The sequence below is a fragment of the Eretmochelys imbricata genome, chromosome 10, assembly GCF_965152235.1.
Source record: "Eretmochelys imbricata isolate rEreImb1 chromosome 10, rEreImb1.hap1, whole genome shotgun sequence".
Lineage (NCBI taxonomy): Eukaryota > Metazoa > Chordata > Testudines > Cheloniidae > Eretmochelys > Eretmochelys imbricata.
In genome coordinates this window covers 44412373-44425960 of record NC_135581.1, presented here as the reverse complement: position 1 = coordinate 44425960, position 13588 = coordinate 44412373, and the positions used below count along the sequence as shown (strand labels likewise).

General features: G+C 52.6%; 1 protein-coding gene and 2 non-coding genes across 3 annotated transcripts; all 3 read right to left on the bottom strand.

Moving 5' to 3' along the window:
• Nucleotides 1-1773: 1773 nt before the first annotated feature.
• On the bottom strand, nt 1774-10699 carry RPS17 (ribosomal protein S17). Its single transcript, XM_077828634.1, has 5 exons — nt 10621-10699; nt 9515-9666; nt 6854-6959; nt 3212-3277; nt 1774-1900 (listed from the first exon to the last, which is right to left on the bottom strand). Exons 1-5 carry the CDS (start codon nt 10621-10623, stop codon nt 1820-1822), a joined length of 408 nt encoding a protein of 135 aa, XP_077684760.1. The 5' UTR covers nt 10624-10699; the 3' UTR covers nt 1774-1819.
• LOC144271780 (small nucleolar RNA SNORA71) lies at nt 6076-6210 on the bottom strand. The gene has a single exon (XR_013347418.1). It is a non-coding gene; the product is annotated as a small nucleolar RNA SNORA71 (small nucleolar RNA).
• Nucleotides 7257-7390, bottom strand: LOC144271781 (small nucleolar RNA SNORA71). Its single transcript, XR_013347419.1, has one exon. It is a non-coding gene; the product is annotated as a small nucleolar RNA SNORA71 (small nucleolar RNA).
• Nucleotides 10700-13588: the final 2889 nt, after the last annotated feature.

Here is a 13588-nt window from a genome sequence, read left to right as displayed (position 1 = left end):
GAGCTTTGTGGTGACTCAGAGCACACCCCTCTGAGGACATCTTCACACGCCCACCTCAGGCACAGGGGAGGCCCACATTTCAGAAGTGACCCGACTGAAGACTTCTGTTTTTACTTCTTGACTGTCTAGAGCAGAAATACAACAACCAGCTAGAGAACCCAGGGCAGCTCATTTCCCCTGCTCCTCTCCAGCCCTGAGGACCCCTCTGTAGCCCTGCCACCATGGACACGGTCTGTCTAGCTGGGGCTATTGGAAGGGGACAGAGCGTGCAGTGACTGGCCATGGAAGGTGGTTTATTTGGAGTGGAAAGTAGTGCTCACATACTGGGACTCACCAGCTTATTTCAGAGAAATTGACAGCACACACAATGAGCTGAATCTGGGACTTTTCAAACCCCATACAGCCACGGATGTGCTGGTACAGCCCAGGCCAGGAAACATCTCGATAAGGAGGCTGCAAGACAGATTTAGTACGGAGGGCATCAGGGACAGAAACTCCCAGCAGAACCTCTCCAATTCACAGTAACCCCAGCGACCGCACTTCTGCATTCTGAAAACAAGGGTGTAACTGAACAAATCATCATAGAAGGCACTGTGTTCAGGTAGTCACCCCTCCCCTGGGCTTTCCCCTGCCTCGCTGCAAGCTCTTCTGAGACTCACAGAAGGTAAAGAGCCCCCATGCTGCAGTGTCAGGGCTCAGAGCACACACTACCTGGTGTCCCTAGTTTGCTAATCCACCTTGGTTGACTGGAACTGGGGACAGAGCACTACTTAATGCATGCAGGGTGCTACATCTACACCTGCCCCAGAGTGTAGGAAAGGTGTGTGTAGAGCGCCCCCTCCGCAATGGTGGGTAGGTCAATCAGAAAGTCCTAAGCATGCCAGCACCAGCACAAGGCATGTCTGGACCTCCTGTGAGCACACTGTGATGCCTCCCATCTGGTAATGCATCACACAGCACATGCCTCAGTATGCATGGCACTGCATGAGGCAGTACCTGCAGCTCATGTGCTGGGGAGACCGCTGACCTAGAGGAGACAAAGCCCATGGAACCAGAGAGCAACACCAGGACCTAAGGCGCCAGTGTGGTATTGGGGGGGGCCTGCTGGGCTGAAACTCTCACCTCCACCCTGGTGATACACGGTAAGGGAGAGCTGGCAAGCTCACAGTCTCACCAGCTGGGCATTAGGGCTTGTCCACACAGGACAGTCTTTACCAGTTACTGGTATGATTAAACCAGTGTATTTAACCAACTTAGACATACCAGGGTAACTCTCTGGTGCTGGAATATGAGTGTGTCCATGTGGGGGTTACACGGGGAGAACTAGCAGTTTACATACACTGTCACTTACACCAATATTACCTTCCCTGTGCAAACAGCCCTCAGGCCACTCCTCAGCACCTTCATCCTGGTGAGTAACACAGCGTTCAGGACCAACTGCTGTCCTTCAGAAGGGTCCAGCAGCCACTCCCCAGGGGGACAGGGCATAGCTACCGTCCTCCCAGGAGATCAGAACTACTCTGCTAGGCTCGGAGGACAATGCACTGTGTTTATCGCCCTCTGGTGGCTAGATACTGCATTCACAAACACAGCGACTATGGGCGCTCTGCAGAGGAAGATCATCCCCATACTCCAAAACAGTAGTGAAAGCCCCCACCCCTAGTCACTGTTCATGGGCCTCCTGCTCCTGTGACACTCCCTCCCGCAGTAAGGGCCAGTCAAGCCCCTCCCCGCCCCCCCGACACCCCAGCACTAGTGGAGAGAGGGCACAGGTTTGGTTTCCCACGTTTATTGGAAAAGTGACAGCACAGCAATGGATTCAGATAGCTCCTCTTGGTGTTTTGAAGTTCATTCCCACAGTGGGCTGCGTGACCTGCAGATTGGACAGACTGCCAAAGTCCTGGAAGACATATGGAACAGACCAGGTCACATTCAGCATGCCAGCCTGCCCCTTCCTCTTTGCTGGGAGAGGTCCCAGATCAAAGCAAAGCAGGCTCTGCCTCGCCTCTCCCTGCCAACACACAAACGCATCTACCCCGAATCCCAGTGAGAACAGAGGGCGAGTCCCTCAGCCTGTCCACAGACAGGAGACAGTGCTGCAGGGACAGGGAGGGGGAAGTGTCACACAACACAGCAGTGAGCCCCAATGGGCTTGCAAATTTGACACATGGAGGGTGGGGACACTTAGGGACCAGCCTGACTGAGCATTTACTGGACTGGGGTGGGAGATGCACCCAATCGTGAAAGTTACACAGTTAACATGCTGGCAGCTGGGCTGGAAACCAGACATCACAGGCTTACCCAGCGTTGAGTTACTTCTGTAGTGGTTGTGTTCTAATCAGGGGCAGGAGGCCTTGAGCACAGCTCTGGTATCAGAGCACATGTCCCAGTGGGGAAGGGGAGACGCAAAACAAAAACAGGCTTCTAGGCCCTTGTACAGCTAAGAGCAACTCCGAGTGCAAAGGAGCATTGCATGCAGGAGAGCTTGGGGAAAAACCACACCAGACACTGAGTCCTAGAGGCTGATACAGAAGAGACTGGGGGTGGGTGGGGAGGGAAGAGAACGCGTGTATCCATCACCGCTAGTGAGGTCCACGGCAAAGTCCTCTCCAGGTATCCTGCCCCTCCCCCTTTCATGCTGCTGGTGCTAGGATTTCTAGCAGGGTTGTGGCCCTTGATCATGCTCAGGAGCTCTGGCTCTTTCATATTTCAATTCAGAAGCCCCAGCCCCACCCCAGTATAACTAATATATCACATCCACCGGTCCCAGAGCTTGGACAGAGGTGGGTGAGCACTGTTACCCACTTTATAGAGAGAGAGACACACACACACACAAAGGTTGTCAGGTGCTGACTGTGGGTTTCTGGGTCCCTGAGATGTAGGTGAAGAACTGCCTAGCTGTATTGCAGTTGAAAGCCATGCTAGCAGGGTCAGCATAGTATTGCTGGCAGGCTTCTAGCATCTTTTCCAGCCACTGCTGGGTTTTTTTTTTTTCTGGCCAATTCATAATAATCACACTACAGAGGCCAGTCAGTCCATGGCCCAGCTCTCACAGAGTAACAGTGCTTGAAATCTGCTCATAACAAAGTCCTCCAAACAGCTGTTGCTAGGAGGCTCTCCCTGGTGCCTGGACAAGGCCTTCAGTCTGCACCGAGCTATGATGGCTAAGAGTGAAGGCACAAGCCAATCTCTCTGAAGAGCTCACACTCACCAGCAGCTTCAGCATTTCCTTAGTATCTGGGTCAACTTCAATGATCTCCTGGTCAAGGGCAGAGACCTGCAGAGGGAAAGGAACACAGATGCACTTTGTTAAACATCACTCACACACACAGAGCTCTGGGAGTCCAGCGTTAGTCAGACCCCACTCAGAGATGGTCAGAAGCTGGAGTGGGTGCCTACAGACAAAGCTTGCGAGTCCCCAACCAGTCCAGGGAGTCCAAGCTCCAGTACAGTCCAAGCTCACATAGCGCCGACCCCTTGAGTCCAGTTGCTAAACTCACATCACCAAATGGGAATGAAGGGTTTGAGAAGCCCTGAGCTAAGACAAATGCTTCTCATTCACAAACAGCTGCAGGGACAAAGCCTCCACCACAGCTCATTGCCCTCACCTTCCTCTCCTGGGGAAGCTCCACTTGCCCCATAAATACTGTGGGGAGAGCTGCAAAGTGCACCAAGAATCCTGCCATACAATGCTGCAAGGGAGCAGAACAGGAGCTCTCAGCAGGGACAGTCTCTTCTGCCTTCAGCTGTCTTCCCTAAAGCATATGGGACCGTCGCAACTCCAGCTGTGCCTAGGATACTGCCCTCACAATTGGTTAAAATTTACTGTTTTAGTTCAGAAAGACAGCACCCACTTTAGTCACGTTTCTCAATTGTTACCAGAATTTCATGATACTGTTGAGCAGTCTCATTTAAAGTACTCCTCTGAGCTGAGAGAGAAAAGTGCCACGCTTCATTACCACCCTTGTGACAGCACCACAAACTCAGACAATGATGAGCCCAGGCTATATTTCAACCACCGCCACCAGGCTATGCTCTGCCCTTCACAGTTTGCCATTTGAAGCTAATGGGACTGACGTGCCTAAGTCACTGGAGGGTGTGATTTTTTCCAAAAGCCCCCAGGTGCCTAGACGTGAATGAGCTCAGTAGCCAAGCTTTTGGACAGCGTGCATAACAGGTATTGGGAAGCTTTTCAGTGTATCAACAGGCTAAATAACTTCTCACTGTTAACACTGAAGTGAGTCTGTTTTGAAGTGACAACAGGGTGAATCCCTCTAACTGCCCTGTTCAGTCCACACCCCTGAAGCTCTGATACTGGCCACTGCTGGGTACTGGAGGAAGTTACATTCTTACATAAGAGAAATGTTAAATAAAAATACAGTTTCAGCCCCCAGTGCTGCAGACACTTATGTACATGTTTGACCTTCCATGAATGGTCCCACTGAGGTTAGTGAGTTAAATTACAGACCAAGGCTTTCATTTTCAATATTTTGGTTTTTTGCCTGTGGCAGTTTTGGAAAATCCCAGTAAGTTACCCCACCAGTAGTGTCAATTCAAAAGACCACCACAGCATGGACGTTTTATAACTAAACGCATTTTAAATTAAATTGGCAATAAATAGTAGAAATTTCCAAGTCTGAACCGGATTTAACTCTCTCCTTCCAGAGCTCACCCACCTTGGATCCGTTGCAAACATCGCTTACACTACAAGCTTTACATGTCCTGTTGTAACTGTTTGATCTTGCCTTTGTGGCACGATCACAACATATATGAACCTTGATCATCTCCAAGTTCTAACAGCACCCCTACGGCCTAAGGAAGCAGGAGACATAGTACAGTGAGCCAAGACGACTCTCTTTTGCTCCAGAGTTCAAGCATTTATCACTGACTATCCAAAACCCCTAATGCAGGAGTCAGCCAACGATTTGCCATGAGTTCCTGTACATGCTTCTTATTTAAGGGCTCTCGGTAAATAGCTATTTTTCATCTGCCATGAAATGACACTTGCAGGCATTTGTCTGATAAATGGAGCAAGAGATCTGCCTAGTTTTACTGTAGCTTTTGCAAGAGGTTCTGCCAGAAGCCTATTTTAGAGTTTCACAGTGACTCACAATCACTCTCTCTTGCCTGCAACATGAGTACAAAGGAGTTATATCCCCGCTCAGTGACACTATGGGAAGACAGCTACATCAGGGCTCTCCTCGTTCAGCTGATACCAGCAAGTCCTGCCCTTGAAGCGCAGATACTAACAGGTCACTAGCTGCATTATTCTAGCAGTCGGACATTTTGTGCACAGAGAATCAAAGGAAGGTGGGGGCGTGATCTCTCCCTCATCTACCTACTGCAGGGTACGTACACCTTCCTCTGGGGCTGGCCACTGCCAGAGACAGGGCACTGGGAGAGATGGAGCTGGGGTTCAGTATGGCTATCCCTATGTTCCTAGCATGCCAAATTCTCAGAGCTGGCTAGAACTTTTGTGAGAGGGCAGACACCTCACAGGTAGACATGAGGGGGATGGGATTGACAGTGACAGCAGGGGACTGGACTCAGTGACCCTGAGGCCCCTTCCAGTCCTATGATTGGGACACATGGGTGGTAGCTATGAGGGAGCCAGCCTAACACACACTATCAGGAGGGAGGCAAGAGCAGGCACAGTCCTCCTGCATTTACATCGGGTGCTACCCAGCCAGCACATCATGGACTGGATATAAGCAGTGATTCCCTACTTCCAGGGAAAGATGAGATCTGCAAGCCAGGTATCAAGAAGGGAATAACCCCAGCCCACTCCGTGACATCAAAGCTCCCATTACACTCACTGGCGGCACACTTGTTTTTCATAAGACTTCTAGTGACAACTGAACTCTACACTCAGAATCTGCCACAGAACCAAACCTGTGGTCACAATGGAGTGCCAACCTTTGGGTGAACTGTACACTGAAGACAGGGCCTGAAGCTGGCTTGTTGCTGTTTGTCACTTCATAGTCCATGGTGCTGCAAAAATAATTTTGCTGGAAGCCAATTTGAGGTCACCTACCACACCCACCACATTGGACTGGAGATGAGGGTAAGAGGTAGTGTCTGAAAGTTACAGGGTTTGGTAGGGATAGGAACGAGCCCCCCAAACACGGGAAAAAACTTTCACAAGCTCCTCTCCCTGCACTATCAATGACCACGTCACAGGCAAGACCAGAGTCACTTTCGAATGCAGGTTCAGAATGAGAGCCCTTTAAACCCAGCTGGGGAGCGGAAGGGGGTGGGGGAGATGCTAGTTAGGCCATCAGATTTCTGGGTGAACTGAACTGAAGCAATGACAAGTGAGCGACAACTTTCTCTTCCGCTGCCCGTCCAAGTGTGAGTTCAGGAAAGCCCAGTCCCATTCTGGACCCTCCACAGATAAGCGCAGGAGGTTGTAGTTCTCTTGAATTTCAATGAGATTCAAAACATACATCGCAGCTTTCACACCACTTTACACCAAGGGAGTTATTTCTCCACATTTCACAGATCCGAAAATGGAGGCAGAGATTATTTGCTCCACAACACAAATCAGCAGTACAGCTGAGATTAGAGAGCACGAGCTCCTGGCTCCCTATGTCCCTGGGGATTTTTCACGACAAGTCATCAGTCTGGCACCCTGGATTCTTCTCATAAATCCCAGCTCTGTGCAGCTAACTCAGGCTATCCGGTCATGGTCCCATTTCTCAGGAAAGGAGAGATCTCATGGTTGCTGGTGTGATAAGTAGAATGGAAGCCCCTTTGTTAGCCATGCAGAAGCTGGATACCAGCATGGCAGGATGAGCCACTCTGCCTGGCAAAAGAGGCCTGAGGTGCACCCAAGTGTGGCCAGAAATCTTACCTCAGGGACATAGTTATCCCTCCTTTCTCTCTCCTCTTCCTGCAGTTTGATGGAGATACCTCTGACAGGCCCCCTCTGAATACGCTTCATCAGATGGGTGACATACCTGCAGGGAGAATCCAGAAACTAGTCAATTGGCACCCCATTTTCTTATATATCTCACACTGACAACAGCTTTAACCCACCCAGAGGAAGCCCTAGCTTTACATCTCTGCTCTCCGTAATACTGGAAGAGATGGGTCACTAGAGAGGTGGGTCACTTGTATCTGTCTCATAGTTAAACGCCCACAGCTGCTCAAATCTACCCAGCCATTTCACAGCCAGAGACCATATTAACTTTGCAGCAGAAGGCCTTCCTGTCCTGCCTCCTGGGAGAGGAAGGGCGCAAGGAGACCAGCAGCAATGTCTGAAAGTTACAGGGTTTGGTAGGAATGAGGATGAGCCCTCCAAACACGGGAAAAGCTTTCACAAGTTCCTCTCCCTGCACTATCAATGACCAGGTCACAGACAAGACCAGAGTCACTTTCGAATGCAGGTTTCAAAGCAAGTAAGCCAAACACACAATTTCTCCTAGTTCAGTGACTGAAGCCTTGGGAGGCTGGTTATAAACAACCCAACTTAGACACCAGGGTATTTCCTTCAAGCTCTAATTCAATGCAGCTGCAAATGCACACATGAGGCTGGCAGAGGCAAGTCAAACAGCAACAGGCCTCCAGGACCCACCTGATTTCAGTATACCTCTCTTCCAGGGGTACGCAAGAGAATAACTTGACACTTCTGACTTTGCCTGCTGGAGAACTGCAGCTCTGTTAATCAGCAAGCCTCTCTCTACCTCCCCCCATAAAAAGTCAGGTGGCACAGGGATCCTGAGCCTGCAGCAATGCAAGTGGCGAACGCTAATCGCAGCATGACGTAAAAACTCACCCACTCCCATACTGGATTTGCCCCAAGGAAAACAAATACAACAAGCTCTGACCAAAAAGGCAGTGAAACAGAGTTCATAAGAGATTAAAATGTGGAAGTACATCTTAGCACTTCCAGAACACCAAGTAATTCAGGCCCAGATCCCCTGAGGTATTTAGGCTGTTTAAATCAATGAGAGTTAGGCACCTAAATACCTCTGAGGATCTAGGCCTCAGTGTCTAGGGAAGTCTGACCAGCTAACCTGACAGCTGCCTGCTAGAGGAGTCCAGGAAAAACAATGGACAAGCGGAGAAAAAGATTTCCATGCAACTCTGCGTATTTGTTAGCTGAGATACACACAGCTTGAGCCAAGACTTGTTAAAATCTTTTAAAACAAAACAGTAATGAAACAGCTACGCTAAAAGGAAATGACACTCAGAAGTGCTACTAGAGTAGAGAAATAAAGAGATTTTAGTCTATCAGAAAAAGAGTTTGAACATAAGGAAGATTCTATGAGCACACTTCCATTAAGCAGGGATTGAGTTGTAATTAGTAAGTATAGGTAAGAATCAATTTCTCCTGACACCCAAAAGCCAACGGAAAAATTATCCAGAAGTTAAATGTTTTTAAGATGCTGGGTAAGGACTAAAGAGCATGTGTTACTTAATCTACCATATAGATTAAGTAAGGCAGTACTCCATGATGCTTAAACATTCTAGAGATTGTATTTCTAAAGATATGATTGATCTAGTGATATTACAAACAATTTTCTGATCCCTGCCAGTGTAAAAATTTAAGTTGACTTAACCAGGTGGACATTACCCTTCAAAATTCACAAAAATCTACAAAAACCAACGAGGTGTCCAGTGGCACCTTAACAGATTGGCACATGATATTTATGCCTGTATCTGGTTTAACTTGGATTTAAACTTGGAGAGTGGTCAGTTTGGACGAGCTATTACCAGCAGGAGAGTGAGTCTGTGTGTGTATGGGGGTGGGTTTTTGGAGGGGGGTGAGGGAGTGAGAGAACCTGGATTTGTGCAGGAAATGGCCTAACTTCATTATCATGCACATTGTGTAAAGAGTTGTCACTTTGGATGGGCTATCACCAGCAGGAGAGTGAATTTGTGTGGGGGGGTGGAGGGTGAGAAAACCTGGATTTGTGCTGGAAATGGCCTAACCTGAGGATTACTTTAGATAAGCTATTACCAGCAGGACAGTGGGGTGGGAGGAGGTATTGTTTCATATTCTCTGTGTATATATAAAGTCTGCTGCAGTTTCCACAGTATGCATCTGATGAAGTGAGCTATAGCTCACGAAAGCTCATGCTCAAATAAATTGGTTAGTCTCTAAGGTGCCACAAGTACTCCATTTCTTTATGCCTGTATCTGTAATTTTCACTCCATGCATCTGAAAAAGTGGGTTTTGCACCCACCAAAGCTTATACTCAAATAAATCCGTTAGTCTTTAAGGGCTGCCACCGGACTCCTCGTTGTTTTTGTGGATACAGACTAACACGGCTACCCCTCTGATATATTAAAAATCAATGCCTTCCTAGCTCACTAGGGATGTTTCAGCACTCCATAAGCCTTAATCCACAGCTCCAGTGTCAGAGCAAGATGCATTTACTGAGGTTATCAAAACGTACTTAGATTAATACCTTTGTAACAGAATGAGTTTCTTCTCACCACCCCAGAGCTAGAATGTGTAAAACTAAACCCTCATATAAGAGTACAGTAAATCCCAGGGCTGCCTTACCCAGCTATCTTGTTGCGCAGTTTCTTGCTAGGGATGATGGCAATCTCTTCACACACCCGTTTGTTCGTGTGGAAATCATTCCCTAGCCGGGTATAGTACTTTTCAATGATGACCCGGGCCGCCTTTTTCACGGTCTTTGTTCGCACACGTCCCTAGAAGATTTGAAGAACAAGTCACCACAGTGTGAAATAGCAAAATCTACCCATCTATTTCTGCTTCCAGCTCAAAGTGTTCCTGGTGAGCTCCTAAAGAGCCACTAAGGTGGCATTAATCCTGTACCCTGTAACAGGGGGCAACTTTCCTTCAGAAAACTAAATCCATAAGCCTGACACATGGAGTTCATTACATCCAAGCCTGTAGACAGGAGGCTAACATGACCCTTAGCCTGGCCTAATACGCAGAAAACTGCAGTGATGTGTCTAACTACCCAGAAGACAAGGAACCCCAGGCCTCAGAAGCGGTGGCTTCTCTACTCACCCTCAAGCCCCCAACCTTCTTGTGCAGGCAGTAATGCTGACGGCTATTTTTAGAGGCCCTGCCCCCATACCCATACTCTGCATGGGTAAAACTGCCTCATTACGGGGAGCCAATACTTCTCCGTAAACTACTGCTCGCAGGGTCCCAGCCCGCAGTGAGACCCAGGGAGGCAGACAGGCCTACACCAGGGACCCTCACACCGCAGCGGGCCTGCTCTGGGCGCAAACTCCGCGCAGCGCCCCGAGATACCACGGCTCGCTCCTCCCCCCAACCCCTCCGACGGGACCCCAGCAGGGCCCGGCCCCAACATGGGCGAGCGCGGATCCCGCACCCCTGCAGCCGGGCTGGGTGAGCCCAAAGCCCCGAGCCGCCCCGGGCCGCCCCGGGATCGCCGAGCCCAGGCACCGCCTGCCCCCCTCACAGCTCCCCGGGCCTGGCCCGTAGCGGCCCCGTGCGGCTCCCCAGCCAGCCCGCCCGAGGTTCCCCGCCCTGCCCCACGGGCCTCGCCCCGTCCCCCGGCGGCGGCAGCAGCCCCCAGCGCGGCCCCAGCCCCGGCAGCCCCAGCAGCCCCGGCCCGGGGCAGATGGCGCCGGATTAAGGAGCGAGAACGAGCCAGGCCCGGTACCCACCATATTGGCAGCGGCCGGTGAAGAGGGCAAAGGATGCCGGGAAAAGAGCTATATCGCGGACGCGGCTAGAAGGACGCTGTGAGTCCGGGGAGAGCGCGGGCCGGCTGCCCACAGCGCCACCCGGCGGCTAGGTGGATGCACAGCAGAGACTGTGAGCAGGCCACGGCGCCACCGCGTGGCCAGATGGCGGAAGTGTCGCCGCCCTAAGCCCAGAAGTAACGCCTGGGGGTGCTGCAGGCAGAGTTAGGGGCTCTGCCCAGCTGTGAACAGCGACCCCCAGCGCCAGGTGAGCTGGGGACAGGTTTGTAACCATAGTAACTGTCCCCCAGGGAGGGCTGGCAGAGCTGTCCTGCCCCTGCAGCCGGATTATGGCTCAGCCTGCAGAATGCAACGCCCAGGCTCTTGCTTCCGCCTCATGGCACGGCCGGCTCATTGCTCCTGGAGACACACCTCATGCACCCGAGCCTTCCGGCCAGCAACATTCAGGTACCCGGTTAGGCACCACAGCTGGGCCAAGAAGGCGAAGGGATTAGTTTACCTGGATGGCTCCGTGGCAGATGCCACAAGGGGTTTCAGCCTCCACTCCTCACTCACCCCCATCCTCAGAGAGCCACCAGTTCAAAGCACCAAGGCAACGGGGCACAAAGCAATGCCTGCTGGCGGCTGAGCTAGTGCCTTGGAAATAAAGTCAGATACCAGCCCTGGCAGGCATTACAGGTAACACCCACTCCACTCCCCTCCCATCAGGGGAATTGGTTGCTATGGGAGGGAATGCTACAGGGCAACGGAGGGAAGTCCTCAGTTCCAGACAGGGTCCCAGGGGGAGCCCTGAGTGCCCAGTGACCCCTGCACCACAAAGATATGGGCATTGGACTGTGGGGCAGTGAGCGCCGAGGCCTGGGCCAAGGGCACAGAGCACCCCTAGGACACTTTAGCTGGGAGAGGGGAACTGCTCAGTGGCTCCCTGGGTGAGCGGTTCAGGGAGGGCTCCAGGCTCTGCTGAGACCTTCTGGAGCAGAGATGAAGGCTCCTGCCCCACTCCACGGGAAGAGGTGGGGTCACCTTTCAGAGTCTCAAGATGGAACGGGTGGGGTCCGCTTAGCCTCCCTTGAATGGCAGTCAGGGATCCTCTGCATCCGCCTGGCTGGGAGAGCCAGACTCTGCCCCATTTCCCTGGACAAGGGCACCAGGGCCTTCTGTCTGCACTTCCAGAGCCACAAGGAGCTGCTGGGTTTCCCAGCTGCAGCCTGATGTTTCACAACAGGCTTGAGGGGCCATGGCCCACCAGCCAATGAGCCCCCGGTGCTCCTGTCTGCGACAGCCCCAGCTGACCTGGCCAGTCCTCTGGTGACAGCACAGCTGCCATGGTGGTTTGTTGGGCTGAGGCTCCAGTGCCCTGAGGTGCCCCGCTGGCTGGGACAGTGCCTTCACACCGAGCTGATCGCTGAGGACAAGGTCTCCACAGCTGTCCCAGCCTCTGGCGAGGAGACGGCCCCACATCTCCAGGAGCCCCTTGGTGTGGCATGGCTGCTCCTCTTGTCATCCTCAGGGGCGCGGCGTTTGCCCTCCGCCTCTCCTCGTGTCCCAAAGAGGGGAACCTGCTGCTCAGAGCTTCCTGCCTCTGTTCCTTGGGCACTGTCTGGGGAGAGCATGCAGAAAGCCCAGTCCTACCCTGCTCAGCCAGTACGGGCCTGCCACAGGCTTGGGTCTAGGGTTGCCATGTGTCCAGTTTTCGACAGGAACGCCCGGCCAGAAAGGGACCCTGGCAGCTCTGGTCAGCGCGGCTGACTGGGCCATTAGAAGTCCAGTTGGTGGCACAGTGGGGCTAAGGCAGGCTTCCTCTGCCTGCCGTAGCTCTGCATGGCTCCTGGAAGGAGCAGCATGTTCCCCCTCTGGCTCCTATATGTAGGGGCAGCCAGGGGGCTCTGCACGCTGCCCTTTCCCCAAACACTGGCTCTGCAGCTCCCAATGACCGGGAACTGTGGCCAATGGGAGCTGTAGGGGCAGCGCCTGCGGATGGGGCAGCATGCAGAGCTGCCTGGCCGTGGCTCTGTGTAGGAGCCGGAGGGGGAACATGCTACTGCTTCCGGGAGCTGCTTGAGGTAAGCGCCACCCACAGCCTGCACCCTGGCTCCCTCCCACGCCCCAACCCACAGCCCTGATCCTTCTTCCAGCCTCTGAACCTCTCAATCCCAGCCCAGAGCACCCTCCTGCACCCCAAACCCCTCATCCCCAGCCCCGCCCCAGGGCCTGCACCCCCAGCCGGAGTCCTCACTCCCCCTGCACCCCATCCCACCTTCCCCAGCTTGGAGCACACTCCTGCACCCTGAACTCCCCATTTCTGGCCCCACACTGAAGTCTGCACCCCCAGCCTAGAGCCCGTACCCTCTCCCACACCCCAACCCTCTGAGCCAGCTTGGTGAAAATGAGTGAGTGAGTGAGGTGGGGAGAGTGAGCGACGGAGGGAGGGGGGCATGGAGTGAACAAGGGGTGGGGCCTCGGAGAAGGGGTGGGGTAGGGGCAGGGTCTCAGAGACGGGGCAGGGCAGCGGGCGGGGCAAGGGTGTTTGGTTTTGTGCAAGTAGAAAGTTGGCAACCCTACTTGGGTCTCCCAGCCAAGGGGGGCCAGGTTCTGTGAACCTCTCCCACTATTCTGGGGGGGTGGGTCTTTGAGCCCCCCCTCCTGCCATTTAAACCATAGGGCAAAATCCTGGCTTTGTTGAAGTCAAAGACACAACTCCCCTGGGCCTCTTTCCCGGGAGATGTAATTAAAAACTAACCATCCTGCCCTTCAAAGCCTGCTACCAGGCAGCACAGCCTAGAGCACCCCCTAAGGCTGGCCCAGCACAAGTGGGGTGCTTCCCTCACTGGAGCATCTGGACCCCTAATTTCAATCAAGGAAACCTTAGGTTCTGCTGACCAGCTGGGACTCCCAGAGATGTGCAAGGACTGCTGTGACACAGGGGCCT

Coding starts and splice junctions, on each gene's coding strand:
- RPS17 (XM_077828634.1), bottom strand. Junction 3,278..6,853: donor GGGATAACTATGTCCCTGAG/GTAAGATTTCTG, acceptor TTCCCTCTGCAG/GTCTCTGCCCTTGACCAGGA. Junction 1,901..3,211: donor AGGAAATGCTGAAGCTGCTG/GTGAGTGTGAGC, acceptor TATGTCTTCCAG/GACTTTGGCAGTCTGTCCAA.